The following is a 19,392-nucleotide window of genomic DNA, read 5'->3' on the forward strand; positions in this document are numbered from 1 at the left end:
TGTTTTTTTAAATTTTGTGGAATCACTATATACTTTTTAATAATTAATTGTAGATATATATATATGTAATTTACCATTTTAACTGCTTTTAAGAATATAGGTCAGTGGCATTAAGCATTCACATTGCTGTGCAACCATCATCACCATCCACCTCCAGAATGTTTTTTATCTTCCAAAACGGAAACTGTACCCATGAACTAGATGTTTGGTTTGAGACGGGCCGTGTGCAAAGCCAGCAGCCTGGGACGCAGCGGCAGGCACCCGGAGAGGTTCACTCAGGGGCTGGCAAAGGAAGCAAATCCTCCTACAGCCCCAGATAACTCAGTGGCACCAGGTGCTTTCACCCTCTCTCCCCTGCTCACTGTTGATGCCCATGACTGCAGCGAAGCTCTAGAATAGGTCTGGAAAGAGTATGAGAAGTCCGTGTCACTTTCACATTTCAGCTTACGAAGTCCCAGCTAGTTCCCCAGCACACAGCCCTTGGTCAAGATGAGAACTCTTCCCCCTCTTTTATAGGGGATGGAACTCCGGCTCCACGGGAGGCTAAGACCAACCCTCCAACCCACTGCCCAGGCTCGGTCACCAAGCTGCATGGCCTCTGCCAAGGCACCAGAAGGACCAGGCGCTACTGCTTCCCAGCTCTCACCGTCGGAAAAACAGACCTGTTGGGTCTAACTGGATGGCATCAGCTCTCTTCACCACAGCAACCAAATGGCCTTTGTGCCTGAAAACCAAACTGAGCCCATCATCTTTCCATCTTTTGGGCATTTATATTGACAGCAAAACTACCCAAAGAAGCATAATTCTGGAACAAAATTAACTCAACCAGATTCAAGAGTCAAATGTCAGTAAAAAACAAAAAAGGTTGAACTCAATCTCTTTTTTATTTTTAATTCCATAAAATAAATTCACAATATGTGCTCTTATTTGGAAAGACCATAATCTTTCTTGTTAAACAAAATCAACAACAACAAAAAATACATTTCTTTGTGCTTTATGGATAGAAAGGACCCTGTGCTAAAGCAATATAAATACTAAAGATTTACATAAAATTGCCAGAATCAACAAGTGGCTTCTTTTAGTTCACAAAATGACTACATATTTTGATTTCTTTCAAATAAATTCCTCCCACTGATACTCTTCTCTGTGCTCAAAAGCAATATATTCCCTAAATCTTCAGACTTCCCATTTAAATTCCAAAAAGGATAAACACAATTCCTTGAAGTCATGCCCACCACCACCATTCCCTCTCCCTATATAAACATTAAAAAATTAGGCAAATCGGGTTTTTGGACTTATCTCTGGAATAAACAACAGGTTATCCTAAAAGTGGGAAGGCCAAAAAGAACAACCAGGCTTTGAAAGAGTAAATTTTTTTTTTTATCATTCTCCCCACTTTTTAGTCACTTAGTACTTGATTTTTTAACATACACATTTAAAAAAATGATCATCTGAAAAATGAAAATTGAATACAGACCTTGGAAATAATGAGTTAGGGAAATCAAATCCATCTTTGGTTTTGTTCTCAACAATTAAAAGTGGTTCGGCAGCCATGGCCATGCCACTCAGCTGATTCAGGGGGTCTTCGAACGCACAAAGTGCATAAACTTGGTGCAGAGAGGTTCTCTTGAAGTTTCAATGAGGACTAGAACTATCACCGAGCAATTATGAACAATCCATAAAGACTGGCTGTTGAAAAAAGAATGCTTCCAATTTTCCAAGCTCTTTGTATCTTCCCCTCATCTTCATTGGCCAAACAAAACTTTGTAATGACTGATATTTTTCCTTAAAATTTCCATGAATTCTTACACTGGATCACATGAAAATACCTCTCCGTATCTTCCAGAATTCCCCGATATTTTCCTTTATAGCATATTCAGCACAGTTCTTGCACTCTTGGGGTGTAAATCCAATTAATGCTCTCCCTATAGTACCAATTCCCCGATCACCCGCCAACTTTTTAACTTGAGTTTCTATGTAATGAGGAGATACATAAGAAAAATGGTCCCCAAGGACACTATAAGCCATGTATCGGGACTCTTCTGAGGTTTCTGTAGCTTCTTGGTCTTCAAAACTCTCGACGTTGCAAGCTATCTCAATTTTCCCTTCATGGGGAAAAGCCATCGCTTGGACGCCCTTCAGTCCGTTTGCATTTGAGCCCCGAATGGCACCAGCAATCTCTTTTCCCAAGGCCAAGTCTTGAGAGTCTATGGTAACATTGCAGTTCATCACGTACGGGCTGGCGCCAATGCCTAAATCATTGGAAAAGCATGTTAATCGAGCAAAGCAAAGCCCTCCTTCTGAATGTTCTATTCTTTAGCCAATATTAATCCAAGGAGCTACCTTTACATGACTGTACTTAAAAATAATACAAACATCTCTCATTATCAACTCCAGAATTTTGTAAAAAGAAAATTATATATATACATACACACACAGAGAGAGAGAGGGAGGGAGAGAGAGAGAGAGAGAGAGAGAGAGAGAGCTATTTAAGCTGAAAGCAGAAATTTTATCTACTCTGAAAGTATCTGAAGGTTGTTTTTTCTAGAATAGCTAAGAGTCCAGAATTTCCCAAATAACAACAGATAAAAAGGGCAGCGCACTTTAGTATTAAATATCAACAGCAGCAAAAAGTCTTGGCTTTTCCTTCATTCATTTCCAAGGACATCTACACAAGGATTGGGCCTAAGGGTCTGGGAGACCAGAATAAGCCACACTCTGTACCCATCCCTTCCTCCCCAAACACACCCCTGTTATCACCAAGTTAGGTTAACACCCAATTCAAGTGAACTTCAACAACCGTCTTGGTTAGGGAAGGAGGTCACTAAAAAGTGACAAAAAGCCTTGGAACTGGGAAGAGAAAAAACACTTGTGTCTCATGAGAATGTGGGTTTGGCAGGGTTTGGAGCACTATGTATACGTACTGAGGTACAACCTGTTGGAGGCACCTGTCCCACCCCCAGTGTCCCCCAGGACCTGGGACAGCCAAGGTCTCTCTGAGCCCTGTTACTTTAGAGCTGGGGGCAAATGTCCCTTTTTCTCTTGCCTCAGGAATGGCGCAGCTCATGTTACATAAATAACCCTGCTCTAATTATAGTTTACATCTTAAGATGGACAACTTGGTTGAATTAGCATTGGCATAAAAAGCTTAGGTTTGCAGTTTCTTCACTTTGGGGGAACCTTATATTTCTGAAAGCAAGATTGATTAGGGATTGACAGGGGATGAAAGGCTGACCTCATCTTCAGCAGATGACAATTCCTTAGCTACTATTTCAACATTATCTTACTGCCATAGCTCTTTCTTGCTACTTTCAAACATGTTGCTCGGGATGTCAGTATCCATCAGCGATATCCTCTGGGTTTACTGTCCTTGGACAGCCATGGTTTGGGGGCTTTGCTGCCTTAGCCTGGGCACGCTCATACTAACAGACGCTTCACAGAAAATCAGCACACGGAGACCGCATTTCGTCTTTTTCCCACATGTGTACACATAATAAAACATTTCAACTCCTGAGGTTGGGCCTCTTCCTACTGGGAATTCTGCAGAAATGAATCAGATTACAGTATTTCTCTATAATGCTGATTTCACAAAAATTAAATTTCCTAACAGTCAATACATCTTTCTCTCTCATAATCTCATACACCAATCACTTACTCTAAATATCTTTGAGAAGTATATCAGTTTCAATATCTCACAGAGCACATTGGAATTTTTTTTTTTTTTTTTGGTCAATGCTAATGCCATTCATTAATAGAAAACATCCAAGCATGGCTTTTCTCTCTCCTCCACCCAACAGGTAATGATTTCCTCCAATCTGACAGACATTCCCTATTCTGACTCAAGAACTGGTCTCATCTTCACCATCACTCCAACGACTTCACTCATTCTTTGCTGAAGAGTGTATTTATATATACACTCTGCTCCAGTAAGCACAACTATTCAAAATACATATTGGGCCTGTTGTGCTTGGCTATTTCAAAACTTTGATGTGTCCAATCCGCATTCAGATATCCACATGTAATCTGTCAGCTTGAGGGAGTCCTTGATATGGACCCAGGGCCCTGGTGCCCACACTGTGGTGGCATGGGCCAGTCCCTCCTATAGCCACAGGATCCAGAAGATTCCAAGGCACCTTTTACCACCACATGCCCAAGAACTGTCCCTTTCTAGTAGCATTTCCAAAGGTGATCGTTCTTGTTAATAAATGAATTCATTGCCTAAGGTAAGTTATTGAAGATAGAAAACATTTAGATCTCAAGCCCAGAGCACAAGAATTTGATAAAGAATATACTTGTCCCAACACTGATTTACTTAATTTTTAAAAAACCACTATTTTAAAAAAGCCTTTAAAAGCATACATAAAAGAAAGGCATATGTGAAAGTTAATTATTTCTTAGAAAAATAAAACTAAACATCAGAAGTAACTTTTATAGTCTCTTTTAAATAAAATAAGAGGTAACCACTTAGCACAGAATGATCATTTTTCATGTATTCCATTGTTATGTGTTATTTTAAATTCTTCTATTAAACTTTAATTACACAATAATTTAATTTGTTTTATCACTACAGCTTCAGCAGTGAATAAACAAAGACAATTCAATGAATCCTGAGAAGTTTCTGACCTCATCGGGTAGGGGTTCCCTTTCTGTGGGGTTAGGAGGCCATGACCCATTTCTCCCTTGGAAGCAGGGCGGGGGGGTGGGGGGTGCGGGGAGGGCGTGGTGCAGGGAGAGGAAGGGGGAGAGAGGAAGAGGAAAAGAAAACCACTTTCTACCCAAATGCATGTTTTCCCAGCTTCCTCCATTTAGTCATTTCCAAGTCCAACCCTAACACGGTGCACTAATTCTAATGAATCCAGCAGTCCCAGTGGCTTTATTCAAATGCTGAATTTGACTCTTTATGCTCATTAAACTTAGCAAGAATTTTTAAATAAGGAAAATAATTCCAGCAACTCGTATTTCTAGTGACATGTCATATAATTAAAGTGATTCCACTTTTTGCTCTAAAATTAGAAAGCTGATGTGAGTTTGTTTGTTTGTGGTTCGCCCCGCCCCTGCCTCCACAGATTGGCAGGCTGCTCTGCGAATCTCCCACTCGAAGCTCAAATCCCAGTTCTATTCCAACACAACTGTCACAACGCCCCCAAGAAGGCTAACAACAAGGATACATCTCTGCTATGATTTCACTTCCCATGTGTTCTGTTCTTTAATAAAAAATTTGTCATTCTAAATATTGGTGTTCACTCCTAGTTAAATACTTTTTTTTTATCAAAAAGAAAAAGAAACTGAGATTCAGTTGCTATTATTTCCCAAGGAAATATAACAGGCCTGATGTTTTCCTGACAATCCTGCTATTTTCTTGTGTGGAAACACTATATTTATCATATACTGCACGGCTGGTGATTTAGATATTGTAGGGACCTTATGGTGAACTGATAGAGATGTAAACTCTTTCTGCCAGATTGTTTAAGCAGGAAAAAAAACCCCAAATGCACTTAATTAACATCTGATGTGTAGCTTTTGCAAACACAAATGCGATATTTGTGTTTGAGCACTGGCAGTAATGACTGTGAACTATGCTATTAATGTCTGGTTTAAGGATGCTTGTGGTAGGACCACGTCTGGAATAACACAAATAAAAACCTGCATTCAGACAAAACAATAGTGAAGAGCCCATTAGAACAATGGAAAGGCAGCACTCAGAGGAAACACGCGTCCTGCTTTCCCCCCTCAGATCAAAATCATCCTCAAAAACAGTTCCCAGTGGCATCGTCGTCAACCAATTTAAAGGTAAAAAGAGTCTCTATATTTTCCTCCACAGGAAGGGTTTCATGTTAGCGGCTCAGAAGTGGCTTAGGGGTGTCGTGGACTTCCTACTCATTATACTAAGCTCCTCCTTGGCGGCCAGTATTCACACGTGTGCGAGGAGAGCTGGGTGGTGTTCTGGGATACTTGGCATCTTCATATCTGAAGAGAGAACGTCACCTTTGTGGATTTCTGTAAAATGTGACTAAACAGAGATTCTCATGGACCAACGTGCAGTTCCCTCAGTAAATATGTTTTACTGAAAAGCTGCTGAGTGTCAGGAGCCTGGAGTCGCTGGGGATAAAAACATGAAGAAGGTGAAAATAAGAGAAAACCCAGCCTAGAGGTGGTCTTTGCTTCACAGTATCAAAGCCAGGCGCCCGACCTGGAACCCGGGTTCCACCATACAAACAGCCGTTATCCCAAGTGAACAGGCACCGTTACAGGTGGGTGCTTTAACGCTTTTAGAACAGGTACGGAAGAGAAACCACAGCTGAGACAAGACATGTGGTGACTAAAGCCATAAAGCTCACATGTAATTGCTCAGCCCCACGCTCCCACGGCAGGAAGCACGCGGGGCTCTGATGCACGTGGCCAGACCGACGGAAAAGAAGGCTACGCAACACCGCGTGGACAGAACGGGTTTGGCCCCCAGGGATCTGGATTCAGGTTCCACCTCCGCAGGACATGGCCTTTGCTCGGCTGTTTTTCTGCAAAATGCTTACCATGTTTTCCCGCTCTGCGAGGAATTGTGGACCTCAATTTCTCAGCTTTGAATCTTTCAGAACAGCGAAAATTCAGAGAGGGAATTACAGCAGTAGGTACACATTAACGTCGTCATGGAAGGAAGCCAGCTCAGGTGAGGCCAGCTCAGGTGACCTGCTTGTTCCTGAATTTTCCACAGTGGAGTGGTGCCCTTCATCCACCCAACACCCAAGTCCTTCATGTGCCCATTGCAGGTTCCTCATTCAATGACACATTGAGACTCTCACCTCCCATTATCCAAAGTGGATTTAGAGTCAAACAGAGAATCATGGAAATAGGTTCCTTAAAACTTAACAGACTCCTTCTAAAACAGGAAAGTGATTTTTCAGAGACTAAGTAAAAGTTTTGATGTGGAGTAAATCGCATTATTCAATGTCAAGCAAAGTGGCTGGTGATGCTACGCTTCTGATTTACAGGGAGAGAAGTAGCAGGGGCAGCTCTCAGGAACCCATTTAAAGAGCTAAACAGAAGTCCCTGACTCCAAGATGTGCCGATTACCTCCATCCGTGATTCCCAAAACAGCAAATCAAACTGTGTAGTTCAGAGAATCGTCCCTGTATTTTTAAACAATGATGCATATAGTATATGCAGGCCATTCATATAACATATCAGCCAGCGGTGTTTAAATTATCCCATAAATGTTTAGGGTTTTTAAATATATATGTATAAAGTATTTATTTATAGATCTGAAAGTATCAACTATTACTGCTTTGCCCTAACTTATGTTCCCCACGAGCTGGCCAGCTACAAACTTTTAAAAGGAATTTGGTTAAAAGATTTTGTCTGTTTGGCACTGGCAAGGAGTGCTAGTCATTTCTGAGCTCACTTTTTTCCTCCCCTGTTTATAATATTCTCAGGGAACTTCAAAACAGAAACCTGCTCCCTCATAGATCTGCTTCCTCTGGGGGACTGCGCAGATTAATTTGTCACTGGAAAGTTAACTGTAAGTGTTCAGTTGATAGCACCAATCATCCTATTTAATTCTTTTTTAGGAAAAGAAATAAACAGCAACAATGTGTTGAGGCTTTTCTGTTTTGATGGGAGAAGTGGAAAGATTTGTTGAGAAACACTGACATAACTAAAGAAAGTTAGAAAAATATATAAAGCCATTAAATTTTAAAATAAGGGAAATCACCACCACTGCTGAGAACTAAATGCACTGAAAAATTAGATGAGTAGGAAACCAAGATGGCGGCATAAGGTAAACACCTGTACGTGCTGCCTCTCACAACCACACCAAAACTACAACTAAATGACAAAATGGCTATCACCCAGAACCACAGGAAAGCTGGCTGAGTAGAAGTTCTACAACTAGAAGGAAAGAAAAATGCGCATTGAGACCGGGTAGGAGGTACAGAGGTGCAGAAAAGCAGAGGTACGGAGGCGCACTAATCCGGCTGGCAACTGGGTGTGCTGTTTTTTCCAATTAGAAGGGAGATACAGGCTCCCGACTGCTCTGAACTCCAGTTTCTGGTGAGACTCTGGGGACCCAGAGTCCTATGGGGATTTCTCACAGAGGTGCTCACAGGAATCATTGTTTATTGCGCTGGGGTGCGGGACACGGGGACACGGAGACACGGAGACGCGGGGACACGGAGACGCGGAGACGCAGAGACGGCTAACTGGCAGCCATCGCTGTTTGCCACGCCCTGGTGATTCCCTGAGACCCCACCCCACCCAATATACAAACCCACCCAAACTATGCACAGCGGCTTTTGCATATGAATGTCCTGCCCTTTTGCAGCTTAACCTAACAAATTGCAGCTGGGTCAGACAGCTCCAAAACTTCCAAACCCCAAACAAAGAGGAGAAATCTGCAGATCTCAATGTAGCTACTACTGGGTGGCCTCAGACAGTAGCTGATTTGCACCTCATTGGAGATCCAGGAGCCAGTGTACCTAGTGGTCAGTGTGAGACGACACTAGATTTCAACTCCTCACATACATAAGTGACACACGCAAGAGGCAGACTAAATGAGCACCAAAGCCCCACTGAAGCAAGTTCTGCCCCATAAGGGTGTCTCCAGCACAGTAGTTCTTCCATTATAGAGACAGCTGATCCTCACAGCCAATTGACCTGGAGGTCAATTCCTCCCAGTGTATCAACAGCAATCAAGGCTTAACTACAAGACTGTGCACCCAGCCCACAAAGGGGTGCACCAAGAGTGTCCACCTCAGGTGATTGGGGAGGCTGAGCCACTGGGCCCAATAGGTCACCTGCCACACAAGGCCACTCCATCAACACAGGGAAGCAGCCAAAATGCGGAGACAAAGAAACATGTCACGAATGAAAGAAATGGAGGAAAGCAAACTACTGGATATAGAGTTCAAAACCACAGTTATAAGGTTACTCAAGAATCTTCGAGAAACTTAGTGAGACCTCTGAGGAACTTAGTGAGACCTTCAAGGATCTTAATGAGAATGCCAAAAAAAAAAAAAAAAAAAAAAATGGAAAAGGACCAGTCAGAAATTAAGCATACACTGTCTGAAATAAAGAATAATATATAGAAATACAACAGTAGACTAGAGGATCCCAAGAATCAAACCAAAGATTTGAATATGAGGAAGCAAAAAACACCCAACCAGAAAAACAAAAAGAAAAAAGAATCCAAAAATATGAAGATAGTGTAAGGAGCCTCTGGGACAACTTCAAGCATACCAACATCCAAATTATGGGGGTGCCAGAAGAAGAGAGAGAGCAAGATACTGAAAACCTATTTGAAGAAATAATGACAGAAAACTTCCCCTACTTGGTGAAAGAAATAGACTTACAAGTCCAGGAAGCACAGAGAACTCCAAATAAGAGGAATCCAAAGAGGACCACACCAAGACACATCATAATCAAAATGCCAAGGGCAAAAGACAAAGAGAGAATCTTGAAAGCAGCAAGAGAAAAACAGTTAGTTACCTACAAGGGAGTACCCATATGACTGTCAGCTGATTTCTCAACAGAAACTATGCAGGCCAGAAGGGAGTGGCAAGAAATATTCAAAGTGATAAACAGCAAGAACCTATAACCAAGATTACTCTACCCAGCAAAACTATCATTTAGAATTGAAAGTCAGATAAAGAGCTTCACAGATAAGAAAAAGCTAAAGGAGTTCATCACCACCAAACCAGGATTATATGAAATCTTGAAGGGTATTCTTTAAGAAGAGGAAGAAGAAGAAAAAGGTAAAGATAAAAATTACGAACAACAAAATGGCAACAAATATGTGTCTATCAATAAATTGAATCTAAAAATCAAACAAATAAAAAATCTGATGAACAGAATAAACTGGTGAATATAATAGAATCAGGGGCATAGAAAGGGAGTGGACTGACAATTCTCTGGGGGAAGAGGGCGTGAGGGGTTCAGGAAGAGATTGGATAAAAATCTTACACCTATGGATGAGGACAGTGGCAGGGGATAAGGGAATGGGGTGGGTGGGGGCAAGGTGGAGGGGAGCTATGGGGGGAAAAAGAGGAACATCTGTAATAGTCTGAACAATAAACATTTATTTTTAAAAAATTAGATGAGTAACATTTATACCCTAATGACCAAAGTATTGTAAATTCTACGTCAATATACAGGACTTTAAAAAAAATGAAAGCATTTTTATTCCTTCAGACATAAATGTGGTTTTTTTTAAGGGAGAATTTATGCAAGTAAGGTACCCTGAGATTTGGGCTGACCATGTATATTGAATTCCAATCTGGTCTGCAAATTACTAGAAACGAATTGTTTATCCACACCCCTTATTTACTCTTCCACCTTGAAACATACATGATGTTTTTCTGCCCACACCTGCTTTGAGCCTATTAAACGAAGGGCCTGTGGATGGACAAGGTTGCCTACACTTAGCTACTCTGGTAACTTTCATGTTTTTTGCACAAATTGAGGCTTCTGCCACTTGTCAGGAGATATCAGCAAAATAGACATTGGGGGAAAAGTTGTGTACTCTTTCCCTCTTATCTTGAATCTTCCATCAAACCCCATCTAAATAAACACATTGAAACCCAGCTTTTATAAAAACTGACCATTGATAAACCTTAATAATTATCCTTCACGAAAGATAAGGGAAAACAATCACAAGATCCATTTAGAGACATTATGAAAATAAGCTGGAGCATTATAAATTTTAAAATGTGTAAGATTTGAGATAAATAAGATAGATGCACATACCTTTCCCAATATTCAGGTCATCCTATTTGTACTACTTTATATCCTCTGGCCTTGACCCTGGCCAGTCCCCCGACCCGAGACTCTGTTCACATCTCCAGTGGCTAACGGCCTCTCCCTGGTCCTTGCTCCAAAGCTGCATCACAGGGAGACTTACTCTGGATTATCCCATTTAAAATCACAATTCACCCCCATCCAAGAGCTCACGGTTTTTGTTGTTGTTTGTTGGGGGTGTATTTTTGTTGTTGTTGGTTTGTTTTTTTGGCTATAGCACTTACCATTTTCCAACGTGCTATAGAATTCATTATTAATTAAGCTTGTTATTTATTGTCTGTCTTCTCATCCATATCCCCTGGAAAAGAAATTCTTTGAGGGCATATAAATTCTATTTTGCCCACTGATGACAATGTCTGTTGCATACTAAGTACTTAACAAATTACTTGCTGCATTCATTAACTACCATTTCTCTCTACAATGTATTATATTTTCTGTCTCTAAAAATTCTTCCACAACCTCATGCTTAATTGCTTGCATAATAGTCCTTCACTTAAGCATGCCATAGTTTATTTAATTCTCCAATACTGAACATGTATAATGTGTCCAGCATTTGCTATTGTAAGTGATGCTCTGGTAAGTATACTTGTACATACGGACGTGCACCTTTTATTTTCTCCTGGGGATTTATCACCAGGAGTAGGACTCCTGCCAGGCAGCCATCTACACCTTTGAAGCTCCTGATGCATGTCCTGAACTCACTTCCAAAGCTTTAACCAACTGGTAGCACCTTCACCAGTACGGGTGCCTGTGACGAATTCTTTACCAGTATCAAAATTGCCTTCCAAATACCATCTTTAAACATTTTTGTGCCAATTTTGAACATTTGGTCTTTAACTCAGATATGCTTTTCAAATCAGGTTAGAGTTCTTCCCAAATACGAACCCATGCATTCTCACAGCACTGCAAAAATGAGAACTGGGTTTTTCAAGTGTCTGCCTAACCGAACGCTCAAGCCAGCTCTGCTGTGTTCTAACACCAGCAGCCGCCTCCAGCGCCGGCCCACTAGCTGTAATCGCACTACCTGGCACTGGGCTGACTGGTGTGTGGTGCAATCCCTTCAGTCTCCACTGAGACTCGAATTAGAAACCAGGAACTAGACTTCAGAGAATTCAGTCACAGAACTTACACTTCTACACTTGCGAGACAAATCGTGGGAAAATATGTTAGGTTCAAATTGGCAGGGAGCGATCCGTTTCTTCCTTTTTCCATAACTACAGACTGAACCACACTTATAATCTCTTTTTTATATACCTCCTCTGCAGGGAAGGGGAAAGAGGCCCTTTAGTATTGCACTTGGTACTTAGCAGACGTTATTTCAACTTCACAGTCTTATGAGGGAGGTGCAGGTATTGTGTCCATTTCATAGATATGGGAACTGAGGCTTAAGGAGCTCTCAGAGGTCACACGGCCAGTAAACAGCCAGGGCAGGATTCCAGCAGCCTCAAAGCCATGATTTTTCCGCTGCATCGACTATGGACACCCTTCATTTGAGAGCAGAATTCTGCACCAGGGGTCCGTAAGCAGAGGCCTTTGGGTGACTGAGCAGAGCTGTGTCATGAGGAAATGTGTTTCTTATGCCTGCCCACCTCTTGGGTAGCCAATATTTTTGTAACGGCTAAGATATTAATTGACTACCAAAACGTTACCTAACATGGTTGAATTTGTGACCCCTTCAGAAGATATTCTATATAATAAAAGAGTAATATGCAAATTGGCCATCACTCCAACACACAAGATGGCTGCCCCCATGTGGTCAAAGATGGCTGCCCCCATGTGGACCCAAGATGGCCACCACAAGATGGCCAGCAGGAGAGGGCAGTTGGGAGGGACTAGGTCTGCAAGGGAAGGCAGTTGGGGGCGATCAAGCCTGCAGGGGAGGGCAGTTAGGGGTGACCAGGCCAGCAGAGGAGGGAAGTTGGGGGCGACCGGGCCTGCAGGGAAGGGCAGTTGGGGGGAACCAGGCCTGCAGGGAAGGGCAGTTGGGGGGACCAGGCCTGCAGGGGAGGGCAGTTAGGGGTGACCAGGCCTGCAGGGCAGGGCAGTTAGGGGCAAACAGGCTGGCAGGGGAGCAGTTAGGCATCAATCAGGCTGGCAGGGGAGTGGTTAGGGGGTGATAAGCGTGGCAGGCAGAAGTGGTTAGGGGCAATCAGGAAGGCAGGCAGGTGAGCAGTTGGGAGCCAGCAGTCCTGGATTGTGAGAGGGATGTCCGACTGCCCGTTTAGGCCTGATCCTACCTGAATTGGGACTAAATGGGCAGTCAGACATCCTTCAAGGGGTCCCATATTGGAGAGGGTGCAGGCTGGGCTGAGGGACACACACCCCTGTGCACGACTTTCGTGCACTGGTCCTCTAGTTTGAGAATAAAAGAATTAAGACTCAAGTAAATGGCAGCAGGATGGTGAATTGCAGGGAACAGGGATGGCATTTGGGGGGGTGGGAGGGACTTGCCTTTTTCTAGATAAGCCCTGTGCATGGGGCAGGGCTGGAGCAGCAGACAGGCGAGAACCGTGAGACCCTGGGGCAGGGAGAACGCCATGACTGTCTCCAGTGCTGCTCACTCTGTTCCAGAAGCCTGGTGTCTAGAGAAGGCTCCCCAGCTGCCCCAGAACTGATTTCCAGCTGCACACATCAGCTTGGCCACACTGGCTGGTCAAATTCAGAGACTTTCCTACCAGCTGCAAGTAACCTGGACCAGGTCCCTGCCCACCCCCCCCCCACCCCCGTGTCCCCATCACCCCCAGGCCCAGCAGCAGGCCTCCAGGCCCCTACTCCAGAGTCGGGAGTGACACCATTCTCCTTAGCACGGCCAGGCTGCAGGGCTCACCACGTATCTCCGAATAGCCCTCTAAGGGACTTGCATCAAGTATCCAAGGAGGGCTGCTAGCCTCTCTGGTCAGCTTATGAAGAGACAGGTGAGAGCAAGAGCAGAGAGCCCCTGACCCAATTCACGAGGGGCCTCACTGGGACCGACACTACGCAGGAGGGACCAAGTCGAGGGCATCTCAGGAGTCGATCGTCAAGTTTAGCAACAACAGCAAACAAAACCAAATCGCGAACCTGTTAAGCCACATCTTCGGGCAGGTGCAGCTCCCAGGTCGGGTTCCAGGGCACCGAGATCCCTCCTCGTGAACCAGCCCAGCTGCTTCCTTCTCTGGACCAGAGGGCGCTTCTCGGGCAGATCGGCCTCGCCAAAGAGAAACACGCTGCTGCCCGGGACGCGCAGGACGAGGGTCTCCGCCAGGCCTGTGGCAGCGGGAGGCGTTGACAAAAGTAAATTAAAATCGGGCCCAACGGAAGAAAATCAAGCATACAATTGTTTTATAGCGGTAACATGCACTTAACACAAAATCTACCATTGCAACCATTTCTCAGGGTGAAAATCAGTGGCATTAAGTACATTCCCATCACTGTGTAACCATCACCATGAAAGCCTATAATTCATACTCATTTTTAAAATCAAAGCTTGAAGATAATTTATTTTTCCGTGAAGGAGGAGTCTAGTAATAAAAGTTTGTCTTTGTACAAGGAGGCTAGAATTTCTAAGCCATTACAAATATTCATCACTAAGATGAATGAAATTGGTGCCTTCAGTTCTATAACAATTTTCTGACAGCCTCAAATTGTGTATATTGTTAGGAGAGAGAAAAAGATCACAGGGCCAGATCTGCACTGTCCAATATGGTAACCCCTACCTACATGTGCTATTACATTTTAATTTTAATCAACTGAAATAAAATACAATTAGCCTGGCCGGTGAGGCTCAGTGGTTGAGCGTCGACCTATGAACCAGGAGGTCACAGTTCGATTCCCGGTCAGGGCTCGACCTCCAGTGGGAGGCGTATACGAGGCAGCCGATCCATGATTCTCTCTCATCAATGATGTGCCTATCTCTCTCTCCCTTCCTCTCTGAAGTCAATAAAAATACATTTTAAAAAATGAAATACAATTAAAAATCAAGTTTTTCAGCTGCACTAGCCACATGTCAATGCCTCGATAACCACACACGGCAAGTGGTCTCCTTATTGAACCTCGCAGATACCAAACATTTCCATCATCACAGGAAGTTCTGTTGGACAGAACCGGGCCAGATGTTCCGTAAAGAAGCCCAATATTTAAGCATAACTTTATGGAGGGGACTCTGGATGACAGTATTTTTGCATCCTCTCTGTCCCTTCTTTATACCTAGATCCTGTCTCTGACCTTGCCTTCTCAAGGCAGATTACAGAACTATCCTGTCTATTCTAGAGAACTGCTACCGAGAGCCTGTTTGCAGCCAACAGCACGTTCGCATGGGGCTAATTACAATCCCAAAGGACAGTGAGGGCACACATTCTTGTCTGGTGTATGCAATGTAGGTATGGAGGGAATTCTGGAGGTGGCCTGGGACAGCAGGAATGTGGGCCTTCTTTACTGGAGGTGCATGATGGCTCACTGGGGGCTAGGACAGGGCTTCTTACCACATAAGCATAGGAAACCTCTCCAACTGCAATTTCAGGGTCTGTAACTTGTTTGTTTCTAATGCGGACGGCCATGTTGATGGGAGGGGTGAAATGTGGAGGTGACCAACGAAGATTTCATATTTCTGGGTTGTATGACGTCTTAAGAAATGTTCTTTCTCCGAGTCAGGTCGGGACTCCAGCGTCAGGAGCCCGCCATGTTATGGACCAAGAAGCCAAGACCATCTCCCAAGTTCACTAAGGGTCTCTGCTTCTTCAGACCACTCTGAGGTGCGAAAGGACCACTGCGCCTGGCGGGAGGGAGGGCACAGGTGCCGGGACACATATCGTCAACAGAGGTTTCGGGGTTGGGAAAAACATCTAGGCAGTTAGGTAACTTCTCAAGTCTGGACTGGTGGGGGCGGGGAGGAGGTGGAGGGGGGTCGAAGAAAGGGGAGAACGTTTTGGAAAGTTGTCAGAGGTTAAGGTGCCTTCACACCCCAAATCTCCTAGTTGTTCAGATCACTGATATCCGCTCCAACCATAACTGTGACTCACACTTTGGCTGTTACAGCTTAAAACACAAACTGTGATGCCCAAATAATATGATCTTTGGAACTTGCTTTAGAATACTTCAGTAAAACCAAAGGAAAATAGAGGAAGACAAAAAGAGAGAAAAATAAAGGAAGAAAAAGAAAAAAGGAAAAGAAACTGCCCCATAGAATAGATGGGGAGCCTGAGATTAGATGAGCCAAGGAGAGCATCCAACAGGCCTGTGCACATGCTCAGTAAATGCCGGCCTCGCCCCCTGGCAAGCCTGCTCCGCTGGTCTGCATTCTGACAAGTCGGAGCCACCTTCCTGGGCCAGCATGTCCCTGCAACTAGAAGTCCCTGTCTTCTCCACAAATTCACAGTGGAAGGAATCAACCTTCATTTCTGCTCTCGAACGAAGAAAATAGCCCTAGCCGGCTTGGCTCAGTGGATAGAGCGTCAGTCTGCAGACCGAAGGGTCCCGGGTTCGATTCCGGCCTAGGGCACGTGCCTGGGTTGCGGGCTCAATCCCCAGTGGGGGTCGTGCAGGAGGCAGCCGATCAGTGATTCTCTCTCATCATTGATGTTTCTATCTCTCTCTCCTTCTCCCTTCCTCTCTGAAATCAATAAAGAAATATATTAAAAGAAAATAAAGTATTTCATTACTCTCATGCAAGGAAAAGACAACCCAAACCAAACTGGTGTTTAGTAACAGAGACAGTACACTCTCCTCTTCAGGTTCAAGGAGAGAACATTTACATTTCCAATGACTGCAACCCGGGAGCCTGGCAGGGAGGTGTTAGCAATTTTGCTGAAAGGAAAATGTAGATTGCCTGCATTTCAAAGAAATGTCTCAAATTTAGTCAGAATACTTACTAACAAGCTATTTTATTTGTGATAGGTTCCATATTCGGAAGAGCTTGTTTCAATTTTATCACTTTATTTTCACAATTAATCTATGCAATAATCATTCCATGTAATTGCAAATGCTCACATCAAGGGAACAAACAGGCCTCCTAAAGGAGATAAACATTCTGAGCACTCCAAGCTCAAGCCTGTGGGCAGCTGAGTCCCATCAGCCTTCAGGTCAGCGGCGCTGCTGTTGAAAGCCACCGTGCTGCGTGCATCTACCGTAAAGCCATCTCTCCCTCCTCTGGGGGAGCCCAGCATCTCCAGAGCAGGGACTTGAAGCACTTACAATGATCAGCAAGAAACCAGAACGACTGAACTAATCCCTGCTTCCTAAGGCTGCGCCCCCTCCACTGAAATTCATTTCTCCCTCTGTCGTGCTCCTGTAGCATTTTACAGCTTTTGTTGGCTTGGTCGGCAAACTCATTAGTCAACAGAGCCAAATAGCAACAGTACAACGATTGGAATTTTTTCTGAGAGCCACATTTTTTAAACTTAAACTTCTTCTAACGCCACTTCTTCCAAATAGACTCACCCAGGCTGTGGTATTTTGTGGAAGAGCCACACTCAAGGGGCCAAAGAGCCGCATGTGGCTCGCGAGCCGCAGTTTGCCGACCACGGGGCTAGAACATCAGATCTCATCTACTGGCATGACATAGTTAATCGTGGACTTTTGCTTCTACATCTAGGTTTCGAGCTCCCTGAACAATTAAGGTTAAGTTGAATGAATGAAATTTGGGTCCTGAGCACTTTGCAGATGTTGGACACTGCAAACCTGAAATAGCCGTGTAGTTTCCCATCCGCCCCCTCCCCCCCCGCAACCTACAAATGAGAGGAAGGGGTCAGCTAACAAAATGCGAACCGGGGTTAACACCAGGGGGAGTACAATGTGCCCGTGGAGAGAAACCCTGGGATCCATCTTCCACGGTTGGCACTGTGTCTTACGAGCTGTCCTCAGAACAGAAGTCCCCTCCGCAGCCGGCAAAGCCACCTGTATGGGGGCTCCCTGAGCCCGTCAGTACTGTCAGTCACCACAAGCATCCGAATCGCCTGGGGACGGAAGAGCCGGATGCCATCAAGCTCTCTTCAAGCAGGCAAAGCAGAACCCTTCAGCTTCGTAAATGGCTCTTTATTAAGAGAACAATATTTTTAGTTTTCTTCCACTTTTTGACAAGTTTTCCCCACCACCGTTATTAATAGTTCTGATCTTCCCACTTTCACTAGACATATTCCGAAAAGGCTGATTTGATGACAGTACTTTTAAAATAATATTTTTATTGATTTGAAAGAAGAAGAGAGAAGGAGAAAGAGACAGAAAATCGATGGGAGAGAATCACTGATTGGCACGCCCCCTAATGGGGATCAAGCCTGCAACCCGGGCATGTGCCCTGACCAGGAATCGAACCATGAGCTCCTGGTTCACAGTCGACTGAGCCACACGGCCGGGATGATGATAGTATGTTAAAAATATATTTTAACCTTCATGATTGGCTGACCTTATTTACTCAAAAATGATTTTAGCCATTTCTATACAGGTATATTTATCATTTTCTGTCTTATCTTTAGAGACTTCTATAAACTTGGTTATCCCTCTTTGCAAAAGGAGAATCAATACACCGAGACATTTCTCTCTGTGATAAGAAGTTTAAGCTTCATTTTGTTAACGAATGTTTTCTCTGAGTCTCTAACAGACGTAAGTGTGACCAAGATGTAGGGTTTTATTGAGACTGTACAATAGTTAAAGCAGTTCGTGAAGAAGCATTGAAGAACCTGCTGAGTTAAATGTATGTGCCACATACCTCATGTCTACAGTGGTATGTAATACGCTTTTCCCTTCTGCTTTTGTTCTTTCAGGAGCAACGTAGGATTACTGGTATAAATGGAGCTGAAATTTAACTGTTACACAGAACTGCATTTCAGCAGCTCAAGGAACATAACGGAGAAGCTAACTTTTGTTACATTTTTCCACGGCAGCCAAAAGGCACAACTAGGAAAAAACCATCAACTCTGTCATTCCCTTTCCTCTGGGACAGAAAAATTCCCTTTCCTCTTGCCCACACACGACATAACTGTGTGGCTTATTTATCTTAAAGCAGAACTCTAATAATACTCAAAAGAGTATCCAATCTTTTCCTGAGTGCATAGCAATGAAAGGAGTCTTTTCCAACACGTCACCTCATACTCACTAACAAGTAGAGGTAAAAAAGCACAAAATCTAAAAATTAACCTGGTGCTAGACTTGGAATCTTTCAAGCATCCTCTAATTTTAGTAGAACTCTCTTAACATAGCCAAGTTTTTTGTTTAGCTGATTTTTTATTTAGTATTTTTTAATGAGAAGAGGGGGAGAGAAAGATTCTCTCCCAGAAGCCACACAAACCTCTCAGATGGTAAAACAGATAGCCCTAAAAGTTTTTGCCTAAATTCACACGCGTCCCCAAAATAAAACTGGCTTCTTAATCTCGCTACAGTACTCTGAAAACACAGCGCAGCGCTGGGACGCGGCCCTGCCTCTAATTAAGTGCAGACGGGGGAACATTATTCTTAGTTTAGTCTATGGAAGGGGGCGGTGGAAATGCCGCCCTTTGCAATTCAAAATTATTTTAGAGACAGAGCCTTTCTTTTCCAATGTCTTCATTAAGCAGAGCTGCTGAGGACTGTCTCCCTACCGTCCCAGAGAGCAAAAAAGCCACCCAGTATTCACCCCATATGCTCGGCTTTGAAGTGTGA

The 19,392-nt window shown here is 43.8% G+C and overlaps 1 protein-coding gene across 3 annotated transcripts in view; it reads right to left on the minus strand.

The window, feature by feature from the left end:
- Window positions 1–867: 867 nt before the first annotated feature.
- FTCDNL1 (formiminotransferase cyclodeaminase N-terminal like) overlaps window positions 868–19,392 on the minus strand; it is a 35,809-nt gene continuing 17,284 nt past the window's right edge. For all 3 annotated transcript variants that reach the window (XM_080670135.1, XM_080670134.1, XM_080670136.1), the window contains exons 5-6: window positions 13,846–14,031; window positions 868–2,252 (exon numbers count right to left, since the gene is read on the minus strand). In XM_080670135.1, the coding sequence (XP_080526261.1) occupies window positions 1,816–2,252; window positions 13,846–14,031 (623 nt within the window). In that variant the 3' untranslated portion in view covers window positions 868–1,815. The remainder of the gene's footprint in view (window positions 2,253–13,845; window positions 14,032–19,392) is intronic.

The sequence above is a fragment of the Plecotus auritus genome, assembly GCF_963455305.1.
Source record: "Plecotus auritus genome assembly, chromosome: 5".
Taxonomy (NCBI): Eukaryota; Metazoa; Chordata; class Mammalia; order Chiroptera; family Vespertilionidae; genus Plecotus; species Plecotus auritus.